Source organism: Poecilia reticulata, linkage group LG10 (genome assembly GCF_000633615.1).
Source record: "Poecilia reticulata strain Guanapo linkage group LG10, Guppy_female_1.0+MT, whole genome shotgun sequence".
In the NCBI taxonomy this organism is placed as follows: Eukaryota; Metazoa; Chordata; class Actinopteri; order Cyprinodontiformes; family Poeciliidae; genus Poecilia; species Poecilia reticulata.
Genome location: NC_024340.1, coordinates 11,089,798 through 11,113,059, shown reverse-complemented (window position 1 = coordinate 11,113,059; position 23,262 = coordinate 11,089,798). Strand labels below are relative to the sequence as shown.

General features: G+C 38.4%; 1 protein-coding gene across 4 annotated transcripts in view; it reads right to left on the bottom strand.

Moving 5' to 3' along the window:
- The window catches only part of unc5a (unc-5 netrin receptor A), a 171,900-nt gene extending 151,911 nt beyond the window's left edge, over window positions 1–19,989 (bottom strand). For all 4 annotated transcript variants that reach the window (XM_008419931.2, XM_008419932.2, XM_008419933.2 and 1 more), the window contains exon 1: window positions 19,749–19,989. In XM_008419931.2, coding sequence (XP_008418153.1) covers window positions 19,749–19,842 — 94 coding nt within the window. In that variant the 5' untranslated portion in view covers window positions 19,843–19,989. The remainder of the gene's footprint in view (window positions 1–19,748) is intronic.
- Window positions 19,990–23,262: the final 3,273 nt, after the last annotated feature.

Sequence of the window (23,262 nt, the reverse complement as noted above, 5' to 3'; positions counted from 1 at the left end):
TGTTGTATTGTATATCAATCATTAAAGAGATTTAAAAAGCAAAATTGTTGACTTCCAGTATGAATGAAGACTTTGTTAACAAAGCATGAGCTGATTTCTAAACCCACTAACATCCCTACAGCTGAGGTAGGAAAAAAAATCTCACAAATTTCATTGTCTACCACTGTGCCACCAACTGTTCATGGAGAACAACAATATGAGTGGGTGGAGACCCTGAACAGTGCTGTTTCTACAAGCATATCAGGACTGAACTAACAAATACAGACGCACGTTTGCTGTAATTGGGAGAACATTTGAATATGTATGGACATATGCAATGCTTAAATACTAACTAACACAGAGTCCCAAGAGCATGTATGTGTGAGAAGATGATGAGAAACAAATTGCACATTCTCATTCTGGTGCCTTGTTCCAAGTAATCCAGAGAAATAAAGTCATCAGTAAATTAAAAGGCCAGAATATGATGATGAAACATTGCAGGAGGCTTTGACAGCAATTACCTGACATGCAGGGAAATTAAATGGGATATTATTTCAAAAATAAATATGTCAGACTGTGCAGCTTTCCTGATGAAACTGACACAAATGCTAGCATACAGGCAACCTAAGGAACAGGAAGAGTGACAGACAATACTGCGTACTCCAAGAAACACTCTGATGTCCTTTTTTTAAATTTCGGGTTATTAACTAACTTTCTTGAACAGTAATTCTAACAAGGCCATTAGCTGAAAACAGAGCTGCTCCATATCATGTCAGTTTGAAGGGCATGTATTCCCAGGCTGTTGTTTTGACTCCAAATGTCATGAAGACAGAAATTTACTGTGACAATGCTGATGCCAAGTGTTGTCCTCCCACAATGTACMGCAGAAACATGCTCATCAACATTCTCACTTTTACACAAATCTTAAAGGCTACTGTGCGRTATGTTCAAAAATAGATCTGTGCTTTCAAACTGGACCTACACCAGAGATCCTGTTTGGTTTTATCAATCAGCTCTGCAGAGGAACAGTGACTCTGCACCTGAGGCGGTAAAATCCCCAATCCGAGTATTTGCTGCAGAGATTGACAGCTTCAGCACTGGAATGTTGTAACTCACTTATTTCCCTGTAGTTTGGGGCTATGTATGTCATTTTACATTACAAAAAAAAAAAGTCAATTAGATGAATTGGGCCAACAAGTTTCTTTTTCAAACCAGTTGCTCTGAATCAGACAAACATGAGTGGACACATTTGATATCGTATACCAAAAAGTACTCCTTATTGCTGTTTTTCACCAACACAAGTATGAAAATTATATTTTATTTGGTCAAACAAATCTCCCAATGACTAATCCAGTATCACTAAGGTTGAATAAATRATACTATTAGTGGTAATTAAATCAACTGCTATTTTGCACTGATTATTAAAAGGATAATACAAATTTGCATATGATATAATTTCACTCAGTGGAAAGCAATTAATTGAAAAGATATTCAACTTCTATTTCCCCAAAGCCATGGGAAAATTACAAATAATTTTTTTAGAACATTTCATTTCATTGTTAATCTGCATATGGCTTTGTTTGGATAACATGTTCACCTTTTGAATTTACCCTCATAAATAAAACATACATTTTCGTCCCCATTACAGCTTGATTTAGTTACCAGCCTCGAACCTTGGGGATTACAGTTACGTCTGCTCGAATTTGTTACMGCGGGTTTCTCTGTCTCTTTCTTTTGTAAGCACATGTTATCTGGCCAGCATGTGGGAGAAACTGACGTGTAAGCATCAAACCCAACGCCCCATAATTGTTCCTTGGTTCATATCTGTCAGGACACTTCAACAAGTCCTCAGCCACTGTAACAAACCACATTCAGCAGCATTAATGGGGTCGCTTTATTCCTTCYTCCATATCTCGTACAACCAGCCTTTGTTCCTCAAAGCACAATCTGGAGATGCCATTAGTGGGGAGGAAGACAGTGATGTTCAGTGACAGTCAACGACTCCTCTGGTCAAGAAAGTGCCCCAGAGTCATCGGCGTGTCACACACACTCCTCCGCTCTGACTGAACACAGCCCCTGCTCCCCAAGTTCACCTTTGTTCTCGCCATCAGAAAAGAAGGGAGCTAATTGTATGACAGGGTCACAGCAGGCAGGACCCACAACAGCCTGGGTTGTGCTATTGCACGACACTGCCAGACAATCTTGTCAAAAACATTGTAGGGGAGTCAAAAAAATAAAAAAAAGGAGAAAAATTAGGCRAGTGGGGGAGGTTCTGGTTTTGCTGCAAGTGGCAGTTTTTGTCTTTGTGCTCTGTTCATGACTATTGTCATCACATTTAGGGCTGAGCTCAAAAACATGGTGAAATTCTGCAAGGGGCTGGGTAAGATGATAAGAGAGAAGCTACATGGCCTGTTTGGAGCTGATAACTCAGACTCAGCATAAATCAAACACCTTCTGGCGGTTCAAATAATTTGTACAGTGGGGCATCATATGCTAAGAAAGGACAGAGGAATTTACTGTAAAAAAGTATCATGCCTCAGTGCCCAGAAATGAAATACTGCACACTTGTCAAATTATATCTTCCAAGTGAAATGCTTGTGCTGTAAAGTCTCCAGCATTGCTGTATACAACACAGCACTTTTGCACCATAAACTGCCAAATCCCCTCTGACAGATTTCAGCTAATTTAATTTAATCTAAACCTAGGGATGTGACTATACATGCAGCTCATAAAATTTTTCTTTTTTTTAAACTGAGAATCCAAATGTCACAAACTGGGATTGAAGGACTTTATTCCAGGTTTGAGTTTGGATTGTCTAATTCTAAGCAGGTTCTAACACCAAAATGATTTGAAAATGTTATTTTCTTATGATTGTATGAATAAAATGTGGCACTCTTCTAGGTATACTGACTAGATCACAGACACACACTGATAGGTAACTTGGGGTTAAGTGCAAATTCCAGGGTCAAATCAATATGTGACAGGAGCAAGCTGAAATTAAATCAAACTTTCCAATTACCAGATTACCACTCTACCCAATATCCACAGTCGCCCTGGAACTCACTTAGTGAAAATTAATCAGTTTTAGGTTTGCATACTTTAAACATCTTGAATAACATGCTAGCAATGATTCCAGAGAAAGTGTGAAACAGCTATTTTTATTTAGCACCGATACGAAGATCTGCAGCAGATGCTATCTTGAGGACTGTTAGCAGATAAGCAGGTAACCAGAGTTTGAGTCTCCAACTCCAGTCYTGGAGACCCACTTTCCTGCACCTTTTAAACGCATCCCTGTTCCAACACACTTGAATCAAATTAAGGGCTTCTTACCAGACCTTTGCCAAACTTGATGACATGCTGAAGAGGTAATTCAATACTTAGATTCAGGTGTGCTGGAGCAGGAATATACTGAAATGCTGCGAGGCAGTAGAGTTCTCAAGTTGGAGCTACSTGWCTTTGTTATTTCTTCCTGAGACAGATTTTACTTCAATCTGAAACGCTGTGACATTCTAATATTGTTAGATCACATATCACAAGATCTCATTACTCCCCTGTCTGAAACTATTAATAACAGTAGCTCTCTCTTGACTATTTGCTGTAAAACTGYTAAAATAGYTCTTTGTAAATTTAAGTTAGTTGTTAAGTCATGGAGTCATTCCATACGTCAATGTTTAAAAAAGTTACTTTCAAGCCTGTACAGTTTTGGGATTTTTAAGCTGCAGTAACTTGCCAATATCAGCGGGTGAATGTGTGAGTGAATGGGTGAATGGCTGAATGTAGTGTGAAGCGCTCTGGGGTCCTCTTGACTTGATAAAATACAGGTCATTTACTGTTTCCAGAAGTGTGAAGAAAAGAGTAAAAATAACCCAAATTAGAGACTAATTTGACTCTTCAGAAATAAGTAAAACAAAAGTTATGGTATAAAGGAGCATCACCTGTCATTCTTGTTGAGATTACTTTGTTTTAAAACTATGGTTAACAAACTATTAATTGGATGTTAAGCAATCATTTGCAGGCTAACTACCAGATAAGAAAGCCAGACTGTCCAGCTAGATGTCAGTTTATTACATTTGCGTTATGCCCTAGAGACATAAAAACATAAAAAAGTACAACATACAGTTACATTTTGTCAAATTAAAAAGATGTAATTTTTTTTTTTTTGCTAAAGTTTATACATCAAAATTATTTATATACCAAAATGATAACACAAGTTAAAGTCATAGATAGAAAGTTATAACAAGCAGCAGTAGAAATAATTGTTCTGTTTTAAATAAAACACAATAGACCCTGATATATGTTGTTTACTTTAGTTATTATTGTTACTTAAATAGCATTAAATTGTGTTATTTTTACTCAAGTTCGCATATAGACTGTTACTAACTCGTGCTTACAATACCATAAAACACTCTATAGCAGGTAATGGCTTGCATGGCTGCTTCAGACTTGTGGGACCTCCGGTCCTGCTGTTTGCTTTAGGCGTTGGAAATAACCAGCAGACTGGGGAAAGCTCTCAGCACCGTTGCTGGCTTACTACAAAATGGCAGTCTATTACAGACAAAAAACAAAAATAACACTACAGGATAATACTGGAAAAACAGATGATATATAGATATATGTCTATACATACAGTACACATGTAAAGAGAGGGATATATATCATGTTTCTGATGAGAAAAAGAAAAACACTTATAAATGATGGACTTTATCTTTTCAGCTCTGTTTAATGAGTGAACAGAGCTAAAATATGCCAATGATTAAGAAAAAATTAACTGAAGGAATTTGATAAAAATCAAAGCTGAACGCGTCTAAGGGAAGGAAAAAAGCACCTTTACGAGGTGTTAGACATGTTATCCTACAATAGGAGAGATTTTTAACTTTCTAGTTGGTTTGTCCTACAAGCTAATCTTGATCCTTTGATTATGTGTGGAACAAATCATTTTTAAAAAATTATCTGGACAGACGAGTAAAGTAGTTCACAAAGATTACATTGCAGCAACTGATCTTCAAATAATTCCTCTGCCTTTTGAGGTGAAATCTACAGTTTTCAGAAGACATAAAGGCTAAAAACAAGTAAAGAAAAAGTAGAATAATAATCTGACAACAACTTGGTAGAGCCAGAAAAGTTATGCAGCCATTACATGGGTGGAAATAAGCTTTCAAAGCTATGCACAGTATATGTTGCAAGAAATTAGAAATTAAGCCAAATTGCATTTGGCTTCTCAATAGTTCAGTATTAAGCTAATCCGTCTGGGTTTCCAGTTGTTTAATTTAAAAACCGGAAATATGAATTTAAATATTTGAGTATGGACCCCGAAGTTCTCCTCACGGTTCTTCCTTTACACAGAAAGGAAATGATTTAGAGACATGGTTTAGAGTGCAGCTCAGGAAGGTAATTAAATATAAAAATATGAAGACTGAAACTTCTAATAAGACCACTAGATACGAGTGAGAAGTCCAACATAAGGTAACATTTTTTTCTATTATTTTAGGTAACAAATATGTATCCTGTGTAAAACTGCTCTATCGATGGAACATAATAATAAATAATAACACATGTGAATCATAAAAAGCTCAAAATGTTACAACACGGTAATTATGCAAACATAAACATGAAGATTCACCCAACCGGTTTGCTAAACAAGCAGAATTACAGCTGACACTTTTCTCTGCTGTTTGGGTTTACATCAAGATGTGGCAACCTAAAAAAAGTTAATGCCAGGTGAGGCCATGGTGGTACATTAAACAAACCCAGYAAGAAGCGAGTGAAGGCTAATAAATAACTTTACTTTCTCTTTTTCTTCTCTCGTTAGCTTATTCCCTTACACTGTAATTCATTATCTCCTACTGGTTCTCTACTAGACACTAATAGGAGCACCGAGCGGTAATAAGACCCTCAGAAGGGTGCTGCTCAGTGTTCATCTTAAAACTCTCCAGGGAGACGCTTCCCTACGTAGATTAATTCATCTTTATACGGCTGCCACAACTGGAGGAGAGCAAGGGAACCTGCACTTTAACCCAGGGGAGACTGGGCTGACACAAATACCTTACAATACATTACCATGAAATAAGATTCTGCTAATAATAATTTTTTTTTTAAAAACTAAAAAAAATTGCCTCTAGTCCAAAACTACAATTTTGAGCTTGAATGAACTTTGCGGTTGCACACATGTACCTGCTAAATGTCTTCTTAGCAGTTCTAAGTCAAACTTTACGGTCAAATGAGACAAAAACTGACACAAAAAGCATTTTTAAAAGAAACAATGAGTTCTTAAAATTTACTAAGTCGCCAAAGGCTTGAAACTGGACAGAAGTTGATGTTACATCAGGGGGGTGGCATCAAACATACATGAAAGCTGCTGTTCGAATAAATACAGCAAGTTAAGAAAAAGCCTCTGGGATGATCTTTCCAAACCTACCACAGGAATCCTATTAAGTATATTGAACTATGCTTAGAAGCCAGGAAACCAACCAAAACAAATTAACATTGCCATTTCTAATACAAATTTGTGGTTTTCATCAAAGTTTTGTTGATGGCTACAACATGTGTGTGGTGAAGATCATATTAGTGCCACTGTATGCATTTAGCTAAACCATTTTTTTTTCTATGAAATTCCTAMTAAATTCAAAGTTCTGTAGCCAAGTTTTCTTTTTAAAAATCACTTTAGTTGCCCTGCGACAGACTGGCGACCTGTCCAGGGTGAACCCCGCCTCTMACCCGGAACGTTAGCTGGAGATGGGCACCAGCAACCCTCCCGACCCCACTAAGGGACAAGGGTGTCAAGAAAATGGATGGATGGATGGATGGAAATCACTTTAGTCACATAAAATAATAAACCTCAAAACAGCTAACAAAAGCCCCTGTACTGTATGTTTTTTGTTTGATACATCTGTGTATAYTTGAAAAGGCCTGTAGCATTAAATATAAACTCTTTACCAAGCCCTTCAATCTAATRAGTCATAATATTTCAATTTCAGTCAGACCAAGTGTGTCCCACCTGACTTTTCATCTCCAATTATACTGTCAAATGTGGAATTACGGAGATGAATCCGACTCCTCTGTGTCTTCTGCTTATGAGTGATGAGATGTTCTGTACAAGGAGCACCAATTTGTGAAAGTTATTCAAAAATAAAGGATGAAGGAAGTCATTAAAAGGAGCTGTTAACAATATCGTATAAACTGGGCTTGGTCGGAGGCCAGCAGGCTTTCAGTCACTGCTTGAAATTGGACACCAACTGACATCCATTAAAAGGCAGCCACATAGGATAAATACCTCCTTATATTCATGCTTATTGGACACTAAATGTCTGCCTGCCCCAGCAACGCGTTAGGCACATTAATTAAATGAATAAACTGGACTGAGTTTTGTTGTTTTGTTTTGTTTTTTTATGAGAATAACATAACCAGCTCCTAAAACATGAAATGGGAAGATTAAAATCAATATTCTGTGAAAGCATTTTAAGTCTTTAAAGAAATCACACACAAAAAACACACATTATTTGGTGCCCAATTAAATTCAAGTAGCGTCTGTTGAAGCTAGAGAAAAGGCACTTTTTTTTTTGACAGGAAAGGCTTGAGGACCAGCTGCAATATATCTTCACTCCACCCACACGAAGTTTCAGTCTGTCGTCAAAATATATGTTCCAAGTAGGCTGCACTCGGCTTTCATAACCCATGACCCACAGGCTTWCTGACTGGCATATCAACTTACTATATACAAGCCTGAAGCAGTTAATTAAATATACATTAGATGTGTGAAAAAGGTTAGCCTCTTCTTGCCCAAATACCATATCTGTCGGTGGGGYGGAGGTGAAAGCCCTAAAATGCTAAATGTGGACACTAATTAGAGATCTGCAAATAAAACCCTAAAGGCTCCGTCTGAATAAATCAAAAGTCACAGAAACTAGAAGGATGCATGTCTTGAGCACAAAGAGAGTTRCMGCATGTTTGTCATCTTTGCTTTTTAATGTGCCCATGTGGCCTAGCAACACAACTATGGTTTTAAGATTTAATTATGATTTATTTACAAATAGCACCGGAAAACAACTAGTGATATACAGAATATAACTTAATGTATAATATTAAAACCACATTTTCCACTTAGGCTTATTTCAACACCAACTATTGCAATGTCCTACATGTTAAAGGAAAATGTGAAAACTGAAGGTAAATAAAGCTTCTAGGATGAATTACTATAAATGTAAAAAGCAAAGTGTTATTTAAATCATGCAACAAATTTTTTAACATAGCTGCATGAACATGACAGATGTATAGATTCTAAACAAAGTTCTTTAACTGAACTAGAAAGTTACATTTGGCAGGGCTTACAATTTATATTTGCATATATTTGGATTCTAAATTATGTAAAAAGTGCATATATTTATTACTACAATCACTTGTGTGCATGAGTGTTCTAGATCTACAGTGATTTAAGCAAAAGAAAGTCAAATTAATTAGTTTTAGGGAGTAAAACAAACTGAATGATCCACATAGACCATGATTTATAATCCCTCATATCCCCAAACAAGTCTCACTCTTTTACATTATCTAATTAATCTTTTGCATATTCTACAGTATTTATTTAATATCAAATTCAATATTATCTGAAACATAAGAACAGTGTGATGTTAACAAATAGTACCAGAGCAAAGCTGCTCAGTAGTTATCATTTTTTTGAAATTCAAGCACTGGTGACAAGAAACTGCAGGTATGAAAACGCTCTTTTGATTCAACATGAATGCATTGTCAGATAGTATTTGAATCCATAGTCGCTGTAATCAAGTGCAAGGCAAGCTGTAAAGACGAGAAAAAAATGGCATCGAGTCTCGGTGGTAGTTGTGTTGTCATGATTAATTCTATGGGAGTAAGGACTTGAGATTCTTTTTTTTCCTGTGAGCATGGTGTTCCTGATGGCCTTGCCAAGAAAATCTGCTGCTGAGCTTTAAGCTTTGAATCTGTAATGTTCAGACCTCATTTCACTTGGGAAATGGTTTGTTTGGGGAAAACAATAACTGAACCTACATAGATCAGAGAGGCTGTTCTCTCTCTGCTACACATTCATGGTGGGTAATAAATGGCTGATGTTTTGAAGGAATAAGCTTGTGCAGTGTAACATGAGATTGATTTTCAGAGATGATTTCATTTTTTTTTTTTAAAAGGGCAGTAAACGGTCTGACTTTATCCCTCAGTTTCTGCATTTATAAGAAAATAGGAAAAGTATTATGTGCATGTTTGTTTACACTGACTGTTTAATCCAATCTTTTTTTGAATCTTTGAACAACACAGTAGGAAGAACCCTCAAAGTTGGCCCTTTCGATAAAGACACTGATGGGCATGGCCAAGAGCGAAGATGAGCAAAGGGGATAAGCACAGCTGTGACCAGGACGAAAGAAGCAATGCTGTTAACTTGTTAACTTTGTCATTATATTCACCCACTTTCCAGACAACTCCAGCAACTCTGTTATCCAAGAACCAACAAGTGACAAGTCTAGCAACTTTTTTCTGTGCTGATGGAGATATTTATGATTATAACGTTCTGCAGCACCACTGCAACCCTACTGTTTCCCGAGCAAGCAGCGAATGCCTTCCCGTCCTGGAGTATGCCGTCACCAGTAGTCAGAACAGACGAGACCCATTCCAATCTGTGTCCACACTGCAAATAAATCACTTGKAAAGCTGAGCAACACCATCCATCAGAGCTCGCTGCAGTGATGATCTCTCTCATGCTCACTTAGATGAGCTTAGGCAAAATAATGTGGAAACAAGTTTACATGAAAATGTCAAAATTTGCACGGAAGCATAAAGATASAGCCCTAAATAATCTATTTAGATAGTTTATTAGGAATAAAAAAGTTAATTTGGGGRATAGTTGCATTTTAAAAATAGCTTTGCCAGTRCTGSTCTCCTTGACTTGGCTCCTAATATAAATAACTAATGAATAAGGCACTACAGCTAAAAACATACTGTTAGTATAATTTTTTTTACCTGTAGTTTTTAAAGAGAAATCAAAATAAAATAAAATCAGTTAAAAGACATGAAAGCTTAATTAAAACCAGGAAAAATGTCTAGTCGCTTACGCCTTTGTAATCTAATATTACACAGTACAACAATCTGTGTAGGGTKAAATGTGCTCCAAAATGCTGAGCTCTGTTGACTCAGTTGAATTGCTTGCCTAAGGCTCTGGTGCCTGCCTGGACACATACACATAATTAGAAAAGGTCACCRTTCCTCCTGTTTTGTCAACAGAATCACTTCAAAATGACAAAATTTAGCTCCAGCTGAGCAGACTCCCCCTTAGATATTCTTGCCAATCAAGCACCAGCAGGGGTATCTAGCCTCAGGTGATTTATAATTATGGCTTTTACATGTTATGCTAAATAGACAAGAGCATAACAATSAGCCAAACATTTGGGTGGAATATAGGGTATATAGTAGTAATTAGTGAACGATGTATATAAAGTCRAAGAAAACTGACAGACTCCACAATGAATTTCTCTTAAACTAAATTTTTTAGAGCTGTATGAAGACATCTAGGGAGTTCTGTGTCTTTTTTTAATTATAAAGGGACTCAAAGAAAATCAATTCTTTTCATGACATGTTTGCTTTTTCCTCAAACATACCTTTGACGATTATGTTCAACTTCGACCGTATCAGAGCACAGCAGCTTTTTAATGACTCTTCAATGCTGACGCTGTATGAGTGTCAGAACTGTGCCTCTCCTGTGTYGGCTAAATCATCCCACAACTCCTCCACAGTGACAGGTGCGGTTGGAAAACTCTGTGGGCTACCATGAGGAAGGTTTATGATAAGGAAGACTGGCATCTTTTTGTTGGGGCATCTGTCCAAGCTATTAGAAAATAACAAAATCCAGGGTGGACACTTGTTGTTGTTTCAAACTCTGCCCTTCAGTTTCAGCCACCTCATATAAGAACCAAACTATAGACAATACAAGAAAAAGTTTTTACTATTTTTCCCCACAGCAAACATTTCTTCACTTTGCGTTCTGCAAAGCAGTCGTGTTATTGCACGCTTGACATAAAGCAGAGATTGGAGATGACTACAAAATAAACCAGATGCCTTGATTTGTATTCAGTCTAATCTCTAGGAGACTGAGACAGCTTGGCAACCATTAAGTCATGCCAGCAGGACTGAACCTGAGCCGTTGTCCTTTYAGCCATACCCTTGGCCTATGCTGCTGGGGGACATCCCATCGGGGTCRAAGACCCTCTCTTTGTTCTGATGTCTCTCCTCCCCTTGAATGTATTTTCCATTGTTGGAGTCATTAACTTTGTGTTTGTCTTTGTAGGGAGCTCAGGCCAACTGTTTTTGTGCTTATTTGTATTTCTACCTTTTCCCAGTTGACCAGAGAATGGCTAGTTCTGCTGGAAGTTTCTCTACTTTAAAAGAAGTTTTTTAAATAATTTTTTCCTCTTTACTGTTGTCATCCACTCCAGACAACTTTTTAAAAATAACTTCACATACTCATGACTGGCATTATTTATGTAATATTGATAAAATTCAATTTGGGGCTACTAAGTATTTATTTGAACCAAATTATTTAATCTTCAAGTTATTTTTTGAACATGAAAAAAWTATACAGCATATAATACCAATAAAAAAATAATTTGCACAAGTCTAAATTTGCACAAGGTTATTTTCCTTTATTTTGCACAGTTARCAGGCAAGTTAGTGAAGCAAGTTGTACATTGCTATAGACTGAAAGGATGCCAGTCAAGAATGAGACTCTATGTTCAAAATGGACTGAGATTCCCAGCTGTCCACATAGCCAAACAAGCTGCCTTAGGGAAAAAGGACTGAGGCGCAAAGATCACTGAAAAGCTACACTGTATGTTTGGAAAAGTCAAGTTAAAGCCTAACCCTAAGCCTAAAAAAAGTATAAACTGTAAAACACGGTGCTTGAACTATCATGCAGTGGGGCTCTTTAACAGTGGATGAGTCATCGTCAAAATCTTCAGCATCCACTCAAATGAATAGCTGGACGGACACAACTGGGACAATGACCCCAAACACAGCAAAGCTGATTCTGAAAAGGATAAAGCAGCTTGGCATTAAGTTCGTGGAATGGACTTTCTAAAAATAGAACCTGAACCCAGTTGAAGATTTGTGAACTACTTTTTAAAAGTTAATTTAGTGATAAGAAACCAAATAGTTCCAATGAAATCTACTAATTCAAAAGAAAGGTCAAATATCCATGGTSATATAAGAAGTTTGCTGAATAAAAGATTAAAAGCATATAGTTGACGTAGGTCTTGCTATGGCACATTTAACCAGGTATTAGTGTATCAGCATAAATAAATTATAACTTGTATAATGTTGACTTTGTCTGAATTTGAAGAATGATTGCTGGACAAAGAATGGCTCAAATAAATCATCAAAAGCCCCAAATATTATGGAATGAACACAGTCAACTTAACTAGATTTTGGAAAAATGTTACTTGAGATCATTTAATAAATTCCTTTTTCTGCAAAACCCCAACTTTTAMATATAAAACATAGGTCAACCATCATGACTTGAAAAGAAGTATATCTATCTTAATCATGAGCAAATGTGCAAATTATGTCTCTATTTAAAATAATTCTTAGGAATTAGTTTATAGTTGTTTCTTACATTAGAAAATCACATGAGCATTTGAAGATAATCACTAAAACTAAGAAAAATGTTACAAAGTGGCCCTTGATATGCTTTATCACGCAAAAGTCGATTAACTTATGTGTGGAAGGATTTTTATGATGACTGCATAAAGAAACAATGTAGTTCATGTTTAAGCATTTTCCTAAATTCATGTGTACATTTGAAAAAAACTACAAATTTAATGTATTTCGCAGGAAGAAACTACAAACTTTAGTGCAGAACTATACTTAGCATCCACAAACAACAGCTGCAATAAACTAGAAATTGAATAACCTTCAGACAGTTTTTTAGCTCCTGTCTCTTTCCATGCTCTTCACACTTTCCAACCAGACCACTGTGTGATGAAGTGGAAATGGCTTTCACATCGCTCCCTTGTGGCCTTACTAAGGAACTATTAATCTATGGCTCTCCATATTGCATTCAGATCTACCTTCCCCAGCCACCACCTGGCCTGAAGTAAAGGCCAAGAGAGGACCCAGAGGACAGGGCAGGCTCTTATTATGAGCTGCTCCAAGACACCCCTGGGCTTCTAGGCTCTTCTCCTGACAGTGACTGATAGCCAATTAACCGTTTGAAGAAAAGTATTGATCATTCTGTGAAGAGGAAGAACCTGAAAACATTTCCTTATACAAGCCTACCCTCGAAATGCAATGTGAGCAGCAAGACAGGACATTTTATATATGTACTCACGGCACCAGAGAAATTACCACACCACAGTCAAAATCCTCAGAAGTCTATTTGACACAATGTCACTCGCCACTTCACACAGACTCTTTATGACCCCTTGCATTTATCGATCCTCAGGCAGTTTTAGAAATATAAAATTCCCACAGACATTGATTTAAAATAAGCACAAGAAATTGCTTTGCTACATTAGTGATATCTAATGACTGATACCGGAGTCCTTGCTGCTGAGTCTACATGAAAAGTTTTTGCCTGAATCTTTTCTGCTCAGTACACCATTTAGTCGTGCATCTTTGCTCCCCACAAAGCTGGTTCTGATGGTACACCAATGAAAGTCACAGCTGTTATGAACTGATGCGTTTAAGTAGCACTTATGTTAGTAGCACTCATGATTTCACCTATCAGCCCTTTTCTGTCCGATAACAACTTGCATGTATTTTTAGGTCTGGATTGCAAACTTGGGTTTTGTAAGGACTGTGACATATGAAAGAGAATAAAATATTCTTCAACTTCTTTGATAGAGTTAGTGGTTTTGAAACAACCAGTAAATTATAGAATTACAAGATTATTCCCATTTATGGAAAATATTTGTTCCTACCCTTTGTCTGATTTTTATTTCATTWAAAAAAAATTGTATCACCATACATACTGTCAATAGATTGCAGACTAGAAATGGTGGGAGATTTTAGTTGTGTTGAATTTAATAAATAGGGCAATAAAATTTAAAATTTTCTGCAGATTGAAGGAAATAAGAAAAAAAAAGTCAAATTTTGATTTATTGGTGAATCTCTAGCTCACTTGTTAATAGGCAAGTAAGATCGACTACAAGTATCAATGTATATCAATGATTTAAAATTTTATAATTTTATAGTTGCAATCGTTTTGCATCACACAGTTTCTACCGTTTAACGTTTTTCAATTAGATGAAAAAGAATGTGCCGGAATTATACTTTTTTTTTCCTGTACTGAGCATAGAGTGGTAAATAACCCTCCCCCATCTGTTGCTGCACACTTCTGACCAGCAGGTTTCTGCACTTTGCCCTCACTTAGAATAATGACAACAATGACCGAAGCAGTAGGTAAAATTGTTGTTTTATTTTCAAACAAAAGCAATTAGATTCTGTTTGCATTCATAGTCCTGCTTTAAATTTTTGTATGAATAGCCTGACACCATAAAGCAGAATTTTTACTCAGAGTTATCATGCCGTTAGGATCTCGTACTTTTTCATGTCTGCTGGTCAATAACACTCAGCTAAGTCAAGGCCAGGAGATTGAGGCGAGGTAAACAGCAGAGCTGTGCCTTCTGGCAGCATGAGTACTTTTCACCATGACTGACCTTCGGGACTCAATGTCAACCTTCACATATTCCGTGTTTTTTGCTGAGGTGATTTTTTTTTTTCCTCGGGATGAGAACGCTGTGGCATCCAAGGTTAAATGTCACCCCCTGCATTTTTGTTTTCTCTGTGACAGCAAAAGTTAGAAGGAGATTCAGGGAAGAGAACATTCAATTAAACCCCTTCAGCGACATAAAATTGAGACTCAGCTCAACAAGTTCACACCAAGTTCTCACTGGAGTCATTTAGCCGGTCGCTCATAACYGCACGGTTGGCAGCAACAGAAGCACAACAGCAGAAGTTGAGGCAATTGCTGAGTGTGACCTTCCATTGATAAGAAACCTACCAGGAGAGTTTTATGCAACTAAGACAAACAAGCAGGAATTGTGACTGCTGTGTGCTGCACTTGAAGAGCCAACGAGGCTTCCTCCAAGCCATCTAAGCACTCTCACACAGACCTGGATCATAGAAATGGGGTAATTGAAACAAAAGGGCAGAGTTTGACAGAGATGTAGTGCCTTCGCAGAGCCTCTGCAAAGACTGCAGAAAATAACACCCAACTCCTCCCCTCTGCAAGGTCCATCCTCTCTGTGTCCTCCGTAAAGGCTGCGTCCTTTCTTCGCTTTTCAAGACGGCCATTTGCAAATGATAAGTGCAGGGACACAGCCTCGTGAAAGATAAGGCGGCCGGACATTTGTCATGTAATCGAGCGTGCTCCACTGCTGTTTAAGGCTGACCTGTGTTGACATGCACTGTTTACCTTTTATTTGTTTATTCTGAACTGTTATCTCTGCCTTCATTAATCACCACGGGCTCAGACTGAGGAAATTACTTTGCAGACTTCGGACAGGAAAATATTAACTTGAATTAGGTCTCTTCGTTTCCTGCTGGCAAATAAAAAATGCAATATTTGATTAAGTGAGTCCAGCAAATAAGCAGCTACGCTCTGTCACTGTAATACTGTCCATTTTCAACTTGAAATTCACAGCTAGTGGATTGTAAACCCGAGGCGAGAAATCATTTAAATTTTTCTTTGTGTAATTGCTTTCTTGCGCTTTATGTCCTGCATTTTTACTTCATGCAAATTTACTGTTTGGAAACTAAACAGTCTGAAGTCAAACTTGCTTACCACGCTGTTCAAATCGTCCTTTTGCCTGTGTTATTTGAATTTATTTCCAGCGACTAGGGAGACCATAAAAAAAATAATACTCTTTTCGGGTGTAAATTATCATTTCCTTTTAGAAGACCATATCCCTGTAAATGCACAATGATCATTTGCCATGCATTAGCTACTGGACAAAAACGAAGTGATTTTAAATTCCTTTGACCAGAAGGCAATTTCCCCCCAATAAATTATGTTAATTTCAGCTTTTGCTCTCCTTATCACATTCTTTAGTGAGTCAATGAGGAGAGACAAAGCTGGCTGAGGGAAAGACAACTCCAAGATGACTCAGAGTCATTCACAGGAAAATGACGAGACATGTCTGGCTAAAACGTCTCTCTTTGATAAAACAGCAATAACAAAAGGGAACTCACAGATTACTGTATTATGCAAGAGATTTGTGCTTGTTGTCATTTAATGACTAGCCCCTTGCATCATYGCAAGGTTTACACCCCGTGGAAATTGCTCACACAAGTAAGAAGGTGCCTGATAGCAAATCCCAGGTTCCCTCGCCGAACGAGACAACAATTGCTTGGCAACACTCTCACTGAGGGGAAGAGGGGGAAAAAAGCAAACAAAAAAAGAAAGTAGAGGGTGGATTTTTCTTTCTTCTACATTGATATCTCAGCTTTGATGATCTTTTCAGAAGGAGGTGAGACACAATAAAAAAAAGCAACAAACCAAAGACTGAACAAACGGTAAACAACAGAAGCAACAGGAGGTTGAGATAAACTGCAGACCTACACCTTGCACATGACCACACACACATGCATGTATGCAAATCTTTGTGGAAACACCCTCCCACACACACAAATACACTTTGCATACTAAAAACATCAAGAGGTGCAGACAAGCAGACAGGCAAAGCAGAACAGTTTTTGTTGTTGCTGTTGTTCGTGAGACTCTGAGCTGAAAGCCAACTCCTTAAACCGATCTGTCAGATCTCTCACAGCTCCGAGCAAGAGAAAGTCCCCAAACTTAAGATTGACAGCTGTACTTTTATTACTGACTAAGTTATGTTTCCTTGGAACAAAAAAAAAAAAGGAAAGCCAGCTTTGATAACGGCGGGTGCCGAGTCAGCAGCTTGGCTCAATACAGAAGATGGCTTGACTGATCTCAGCTGAGGCCATCCCGATCCTGATGCGGAAAGAATTGGCTTCCAAATTACTATCCAATCCATTTCTGGAACTCACTTTTTCTAATAAAAGTAGCCTCTGAGCTGTGAGAGGAGCTTTGAAGATGCTTGTACCGGCCAAAAAAAAAGACACTAATCAAATTTCAAAACTAAAGCCTATACTCTTTATTTTCCATTACTACACTCTGTGTTTTCGGGTTTGGGGTCATGGAAGCCTGTTGAGCCTTTTCTTAAAACCAGGAAGCAGCAAACTCCAGTTATTCACCTCATCTCAGGGAAAAGAAACAACCTATGGGAAATCAGACTCTTAAAAAATGACCTATTTTTGCAAGTTTATAGAGAGTGGGCGTAAACTGAGGCACGGATCATGCAACCTTCACACTAAAYTGATCCACAATGTTACGCCCCCTCGCCTAGGAACCARTGCTAAACTTCTGAGCACCTACACCACCCATAAAACCCTAAAACTAACCCAAACGCACTTGCAAGAGACTCAACTTGTTATCATTAAAAACTGACTTATAAACAGTACTAACAATCTGCTTCCTCTTTTTGCTTGTTATACAAAGTCCCTTGAGCATGTCTGTTTGTTTAATCTTAATATATTCTTAACTATGCGGTAATTAATTCAAGAGAAAGGGCCCTCTGAAATCATCATMTCAGTGTCCTGAGGCACTGAGGCGCAGCTACACCAACTTAAACATGTTTGCCTCCTGACCAAAGCAAGGTTAACCAGACGGAAACATTGCAAGGCAAATGTTGTGTGGGCTGCTCAGGTTGTGGGTACAAAGCAGCTGCTTCCAGATGTTTACAGCTGTGAGGATGACATAGAGCAGAGAGACATTGCTATGCAAATAATCAAAGCTGCGGTGCAAATAATCAAAGCATTACAGGTGCACAAGGTACGGTTTGATTACCCTACATGAGCCTCCCATGTAGGGTAATCATGGGAATCGGTACATTCGCCATGAATGTACCGATTCATGGCGAATCGGTACATTCGCCATGAACATAATAAGAAACTAGGAAGGGATATTGTGTTAGAATTTCAGATCTCCTTTGTTTTTCTTTTGATGCTCATGTTTCTGTTAGGATAAATGGCTGCTTCACTAACTTTTAACCAGATACTAACTTTACTGCCATATTTTCAATCTGTAAGAGTTCTAAAGTCCTTTTAGGGCCGCATTTTATGTTCATGTAAAAGCCAAGAAGAACAACTGTCAGTATTAAAATAAAATWAAAATAAATTGTTAACTGTTTTCAAAAAGACGCAGGCTCAAATGGTGGCGGTGRAGGCCATATGGCATTTGTTTAGATATGTGACAGTGATAGTGATACGGYGCAKGATTGTGTGGAGTTCTACAAAAGCAAAGAAGCAATGTCAGCGTTGTGGTGGTCTTTTCACAATGTTGAATGGGTAGCAAACTATATATAAGCATAATACAACAACAGCAATAWMAAWTTTAGATCTACAGCTRACCAAATTGTCATATCGGTGCAGCCCTACTTGGGTTAAAAAACAAAAAATAGCGTACAAAAGCTCATTTGGTGGGGCAGATTTATCCAGTGTACAGCACTTCAATATAAATTCTGCAGAGTAGAGAAGGACAGGTAAGTTTAGCTGGTTTGGTTTCATCAACCCTGGAAACTTCAACTTTTATTTAGTGGTCTTTCCAGTTCCTCACAGGAAAACACACAAGAAAGACAACCATGCAATCAAACAGTCACTCCTAAGAGCAAGTTTAAATTACTCTGAAATAAATTTAAAAAAAAATAAAAAATAGGATAGTTGTGGAAGGATTTCAAATGTGAAATTTTCAGATTAAAAGAAATTAGTTGCTCATGGAGGACCCCTGCTAGTCTTGGGACCTGCTTCTTAGTTTGCATTACATAATTCATACCCTAGTCATGAGGCTAATAAGAAAGCATGCATCATGTCCAGTTTAACCGGCGTTACAACTATCATAAAAAATATCATCTTGGTCCTCATGGATTTTATTTTGCTACTGGGAGAAACTTCTCCCTCTTATTGTGCTCCAGGCTCAGCTCACTGAGATTGTTTTTGTACATCAGGGCTCATTTGCATGCAATCTGGAGCGTCTGGCCAGGGCTACATCATAAAATATAACTCATCAGCGCGAGTAGGTCGTCTACCAACTCAGTAAAGCTGTCACCATACTGCGAATACAGCAGGAATGAGTGCTGGCGGCGGGACGAGCGTGGAGTTAAATGATCCTAGTCGGTTGCAGCCAGCAGAGGATTCAGGTTGAAGCGGATGAGTACATGCTGGAAACATATCCGCACACAAAGACCACAACTTTTATTATCATAAATAAAGTCGAATGTGAGGTTTTTGTGACCATATGAACAAAGCTCCTTTTTTTTTTTTTTCGCAATCATCGATTATGCGGCAGGTTTAGAGGCAGGTGCTGCTCAAACTTGCACTAAAGGCGAATAATAAGCAATAAACTTCCATGTGTTGATTAACAATCCTTATATCTGTAACATATCAGACAGATGAAGGACACTAATTCTCGATTAGGTCAGGTGTTAACCTTGAAAAAGCCGTAACCTTGTAGGTGCGGGCTAATTGAGGAGTGATATAGAGCTAGCAAATTACTGAACAATAACCGCTGCCAAGAACGTGCTCCGTCACGCGCCCAGGCTTTTCCAGAAAAAAAAAAACTACAAGCTAACAAACAACTCACGTGCGATGTTTTAATATTATTACAGCCAGTATTCCTTTTTATTTTTTTACAACACAAACAGTTAAATAAATAAACGAAATGATAAAGTGTAACTTACCACCAGTGGAGGTGATGCCAGCAAACATGAGCCCGAGCAGAAGAAGCGCAGCGCTGAAGCCGCAGCGGACAAAGGGGCCCGGAGGTAAGGGCATCTTTAAGCTGTTTTAATCACTTAAGTTTCAATGAAAAAGAGAGCAGCGGAGAAACAAAGACAGAAAAATCTTTTTAAAGACCGTAGAGTGTCCTCTGATGCACTTTTAGGGTTTTCTTCGTTAATAACTGTCTTTTTTTGCCTCAGTATGTATCCTCGTGCCGCGCCGTGGCCATCAGCATCCAGCTCGTGCGTCTCCGTTGCTCAGAACAACGCATCACAGGTGTGGTGGAGGAAACTGCTGCCTTGAGCTCGCCCCGGTTCTTACTGTAGCTTCTACTGTATCTCTCCAAAGCCGTTCACAACTCTCTCTGTGTCGCCGAGCCGAAGAGGAGGAGAAGGAGGAGGAGAATGGCTGCAGTTTCTGCTTGTTCCCGTCACTTTGCAGCCTTCGCCTGCAAGGATACCTTCTCCAAATGCGAAAATCGTAAGAATTGGCATCGGAGGACAGAACATCTGCTTGCACAGCAATGCTGGAGTGCTGAGAGTCAGGGAAGGTATACACACAGACACACACGCTGCGTTGAAGGCAAGAGGAGCAAAACCAGGAGCGGATTGCGTTTGGGGGAATGGATCGCGCCTGCTGTCCAGCGTCTTACCAAAACATTTGCATGTCATCAATAACCATAACTACAAACCACGTACTGGCAGTGCACGAAAGAATGGAAATTAATGCACCCGTACTCTTGCGAGTGTGCTTTTCATATCCTTTGCCTTACATGAAAATGATGGATATGTCATTCAGTCCTGCATGATAGGAATCACATCGATGCTTTGCATACAAATTCAGCACAGATCGCATCTGCATGTCATTGAGTTTCAGTTAAATACGCCTTTGGTTTGTCTGGAGGCACATGAGTGACGGACAAACACAGATGAAGAAACCTGAGGATTAGCGCTCCCATGAGAAGCCATTCACCTGTCAGCAAACTCTGCAAACCTGAATGTGACTCCAGAAAGCGTTTCTAGCATTTTTTTATTGAAAGGTGTCAGAGGAATGATTGTTGGACTGCTCAGCCATTTCCTTTGACTATATTACCCAGAAATTAATAGCAAAGAAGATTTTAGGATAGTAGTTTTCTTTCCAGTTCATAATCTGACACAATTAAACATGGGTGGGCAATAAACTATGCTTTTCAGAGAAAATTTCAATTAATTCAAAGATTAGAACTAGTTCTGTTTTGTGCGTGTTTCCTTTGATGACATAAAAAATGGTACACTAGAGGCACTTAAAAACTTACTAAAAAAAGACAAGAAATTTAAGAGTACAGTATTAGTCAGTAGTACAAAGTCAGAGATGACCTCTTAGAGGGATTTGTTTTTTGTTTTTTTATGTTATTACCTGATGACATGTAAATGTACTATAAGCTATAAACCACTAGATATCACACACAAAGCTAGGAATGTATCACTTTCCATTGATTCATTGACTTGGTTCATTATTTATATATTTTTAACTCTTCTTCAAGACAACTGTGTTCTGCATATGAGTCTGTTCTGTCACTCTAGTCAATGGATCTAAAGGGAAATGCCCTGGCTGATGCTCCAATGGACCTTACCAAGCTCTGCCCAGAAACGCCCCTCGAAAGTCCCACGTGACTTCATGTCTCACATTAACCTCCTTGAGAGCTTAGCTTCTATGGGATTTTTCGTTTCGACTGACTCTGCAGAGTATTTCTGAGTGGATTAGTTTAGCATTTCAGCCGGATTTTCACAAAATATCAGCCACGACAATGGACAAGGGAACCAACAAGTTCATGTAATAATTTTTGGACAACATCAAGATGTTTTAACAACGCAATGCCTCTAACATTGTGCGAGTTGCAGCTAAATGCTACCAGTCGATGAGGAAAACAGCAGATCCTCACACCCTCAGCATAAATATAGCTGTGGACAAGATCACTGATGCCTGTTGTTCTTGCAAGGCTGGGTGAGTCGGACATTCATGGTTTTGAGGCTTCGAATGTGTCTAGGACTTGTACATGGTACTCGGTGCTAGCATGGCTAACACAATTACAGTTTAGTGAAAGCTAGCGTGGCTAACACGATTACAGTTTAGTAAAAGCTAGCGTGGCTAACACGATTACAGTTTAGTAAAAAGCCTTTTCAGGTGAAATAAAATCTTTAATGTATGTCAGATACGGTACACATTGCATATTGATCTGTTCAGCTAACGTAAGGCTGTGTAACAGACAGGCTTCAGGATGTAGAAGTTGTATCGGTACTTCCATTATGCTGTACATGGCTGAAAGGTTTTCATAATGGATGTGTTTATTATTGACTTACAATAATACTTACGCCAGCAGACACTTTGTTCTTATTGATCCTATGACCGTCGAGCTGCAAATGCGGTCGTGCACAAGCTTTGATCCAAGCAAGACATTCCGTTTCAGATTTTGGAAATCTGTGAATTTTAGTTCCGCAAACACCAGGATACCTGACATCGCCTGTACGATGTCAGATACCCCACTGACGGAAAACCATTTTTTTTCGAGTCCTGACGCAAAAACTTTCTGTCGGTCTGGTAGTCCACAATGTACATTAGCATGAGTTTGTGAGCCGGTAACCCACGTGATAGCTGCRYTGTGACGTAAAATGGGCATTAGSCAATGAAAGGCGGACCCTGTGGTAAGGTCCATGGACATGATGTGCAAACCATGCCTACCCAATGGACTGATATAATTGCTGGCAGACAGATGAGAGCTTTTGGCTTCATCTTTTAGAATTTTTATATAAATTCTGAGGCATCTGTGCTATGTTTAAGTTGCATGGTGTTCAACCTTAATGTATTTGAGACTGAGTTTGGCTCTGATGACCCCAAAAGCATAACAGACACTGCTGTGTATAAGGCGAAGCTGAAGTAAACTGTGATTATGATGATCATATTCAGGCCTTTGGTAAATTTGTTTAAATTCCTGTTTAGATTTTCTCCTGCACTGCTTTCCTTTGAAATGTCCAATTTYTAAATAATTTAATTCAGAAGAAAACACTTTGAACTGCCTTACTGCTGAATGTTTTTATGCAAATAATCTTGATTTTACTTGACTTAGGATCTGTTTTATGCTTTCATCACCTTTAATATGTGATAGCACAGTGGTGCTGCTTGTTTCAACTCTTGGTACACTATTTGAGTTTACCCACACAGCRTCACTCTTTCTCACTAATTATCAATCAAGTATGTTTCTTTGCTTCTTCTCTATGTTTGCCATAGTCGTTCAGAATTCAAGTAAACCCCACCGATGGAGAAATTTTATTAGAAACTAGGGACAGGCAAAGAGCTGTTGCCTTGCAGCAAGAAGGTTCTGGGTTCGATTCCCGGCCTGGGGTCTTTCTGCATGGAGTTTGCATGTTCTCCCTGTGTATGCGTGGGTTTTCTCCGGGTACTCCGGTTTCCTCCCACAGTCCAAAAACATGACTGTCA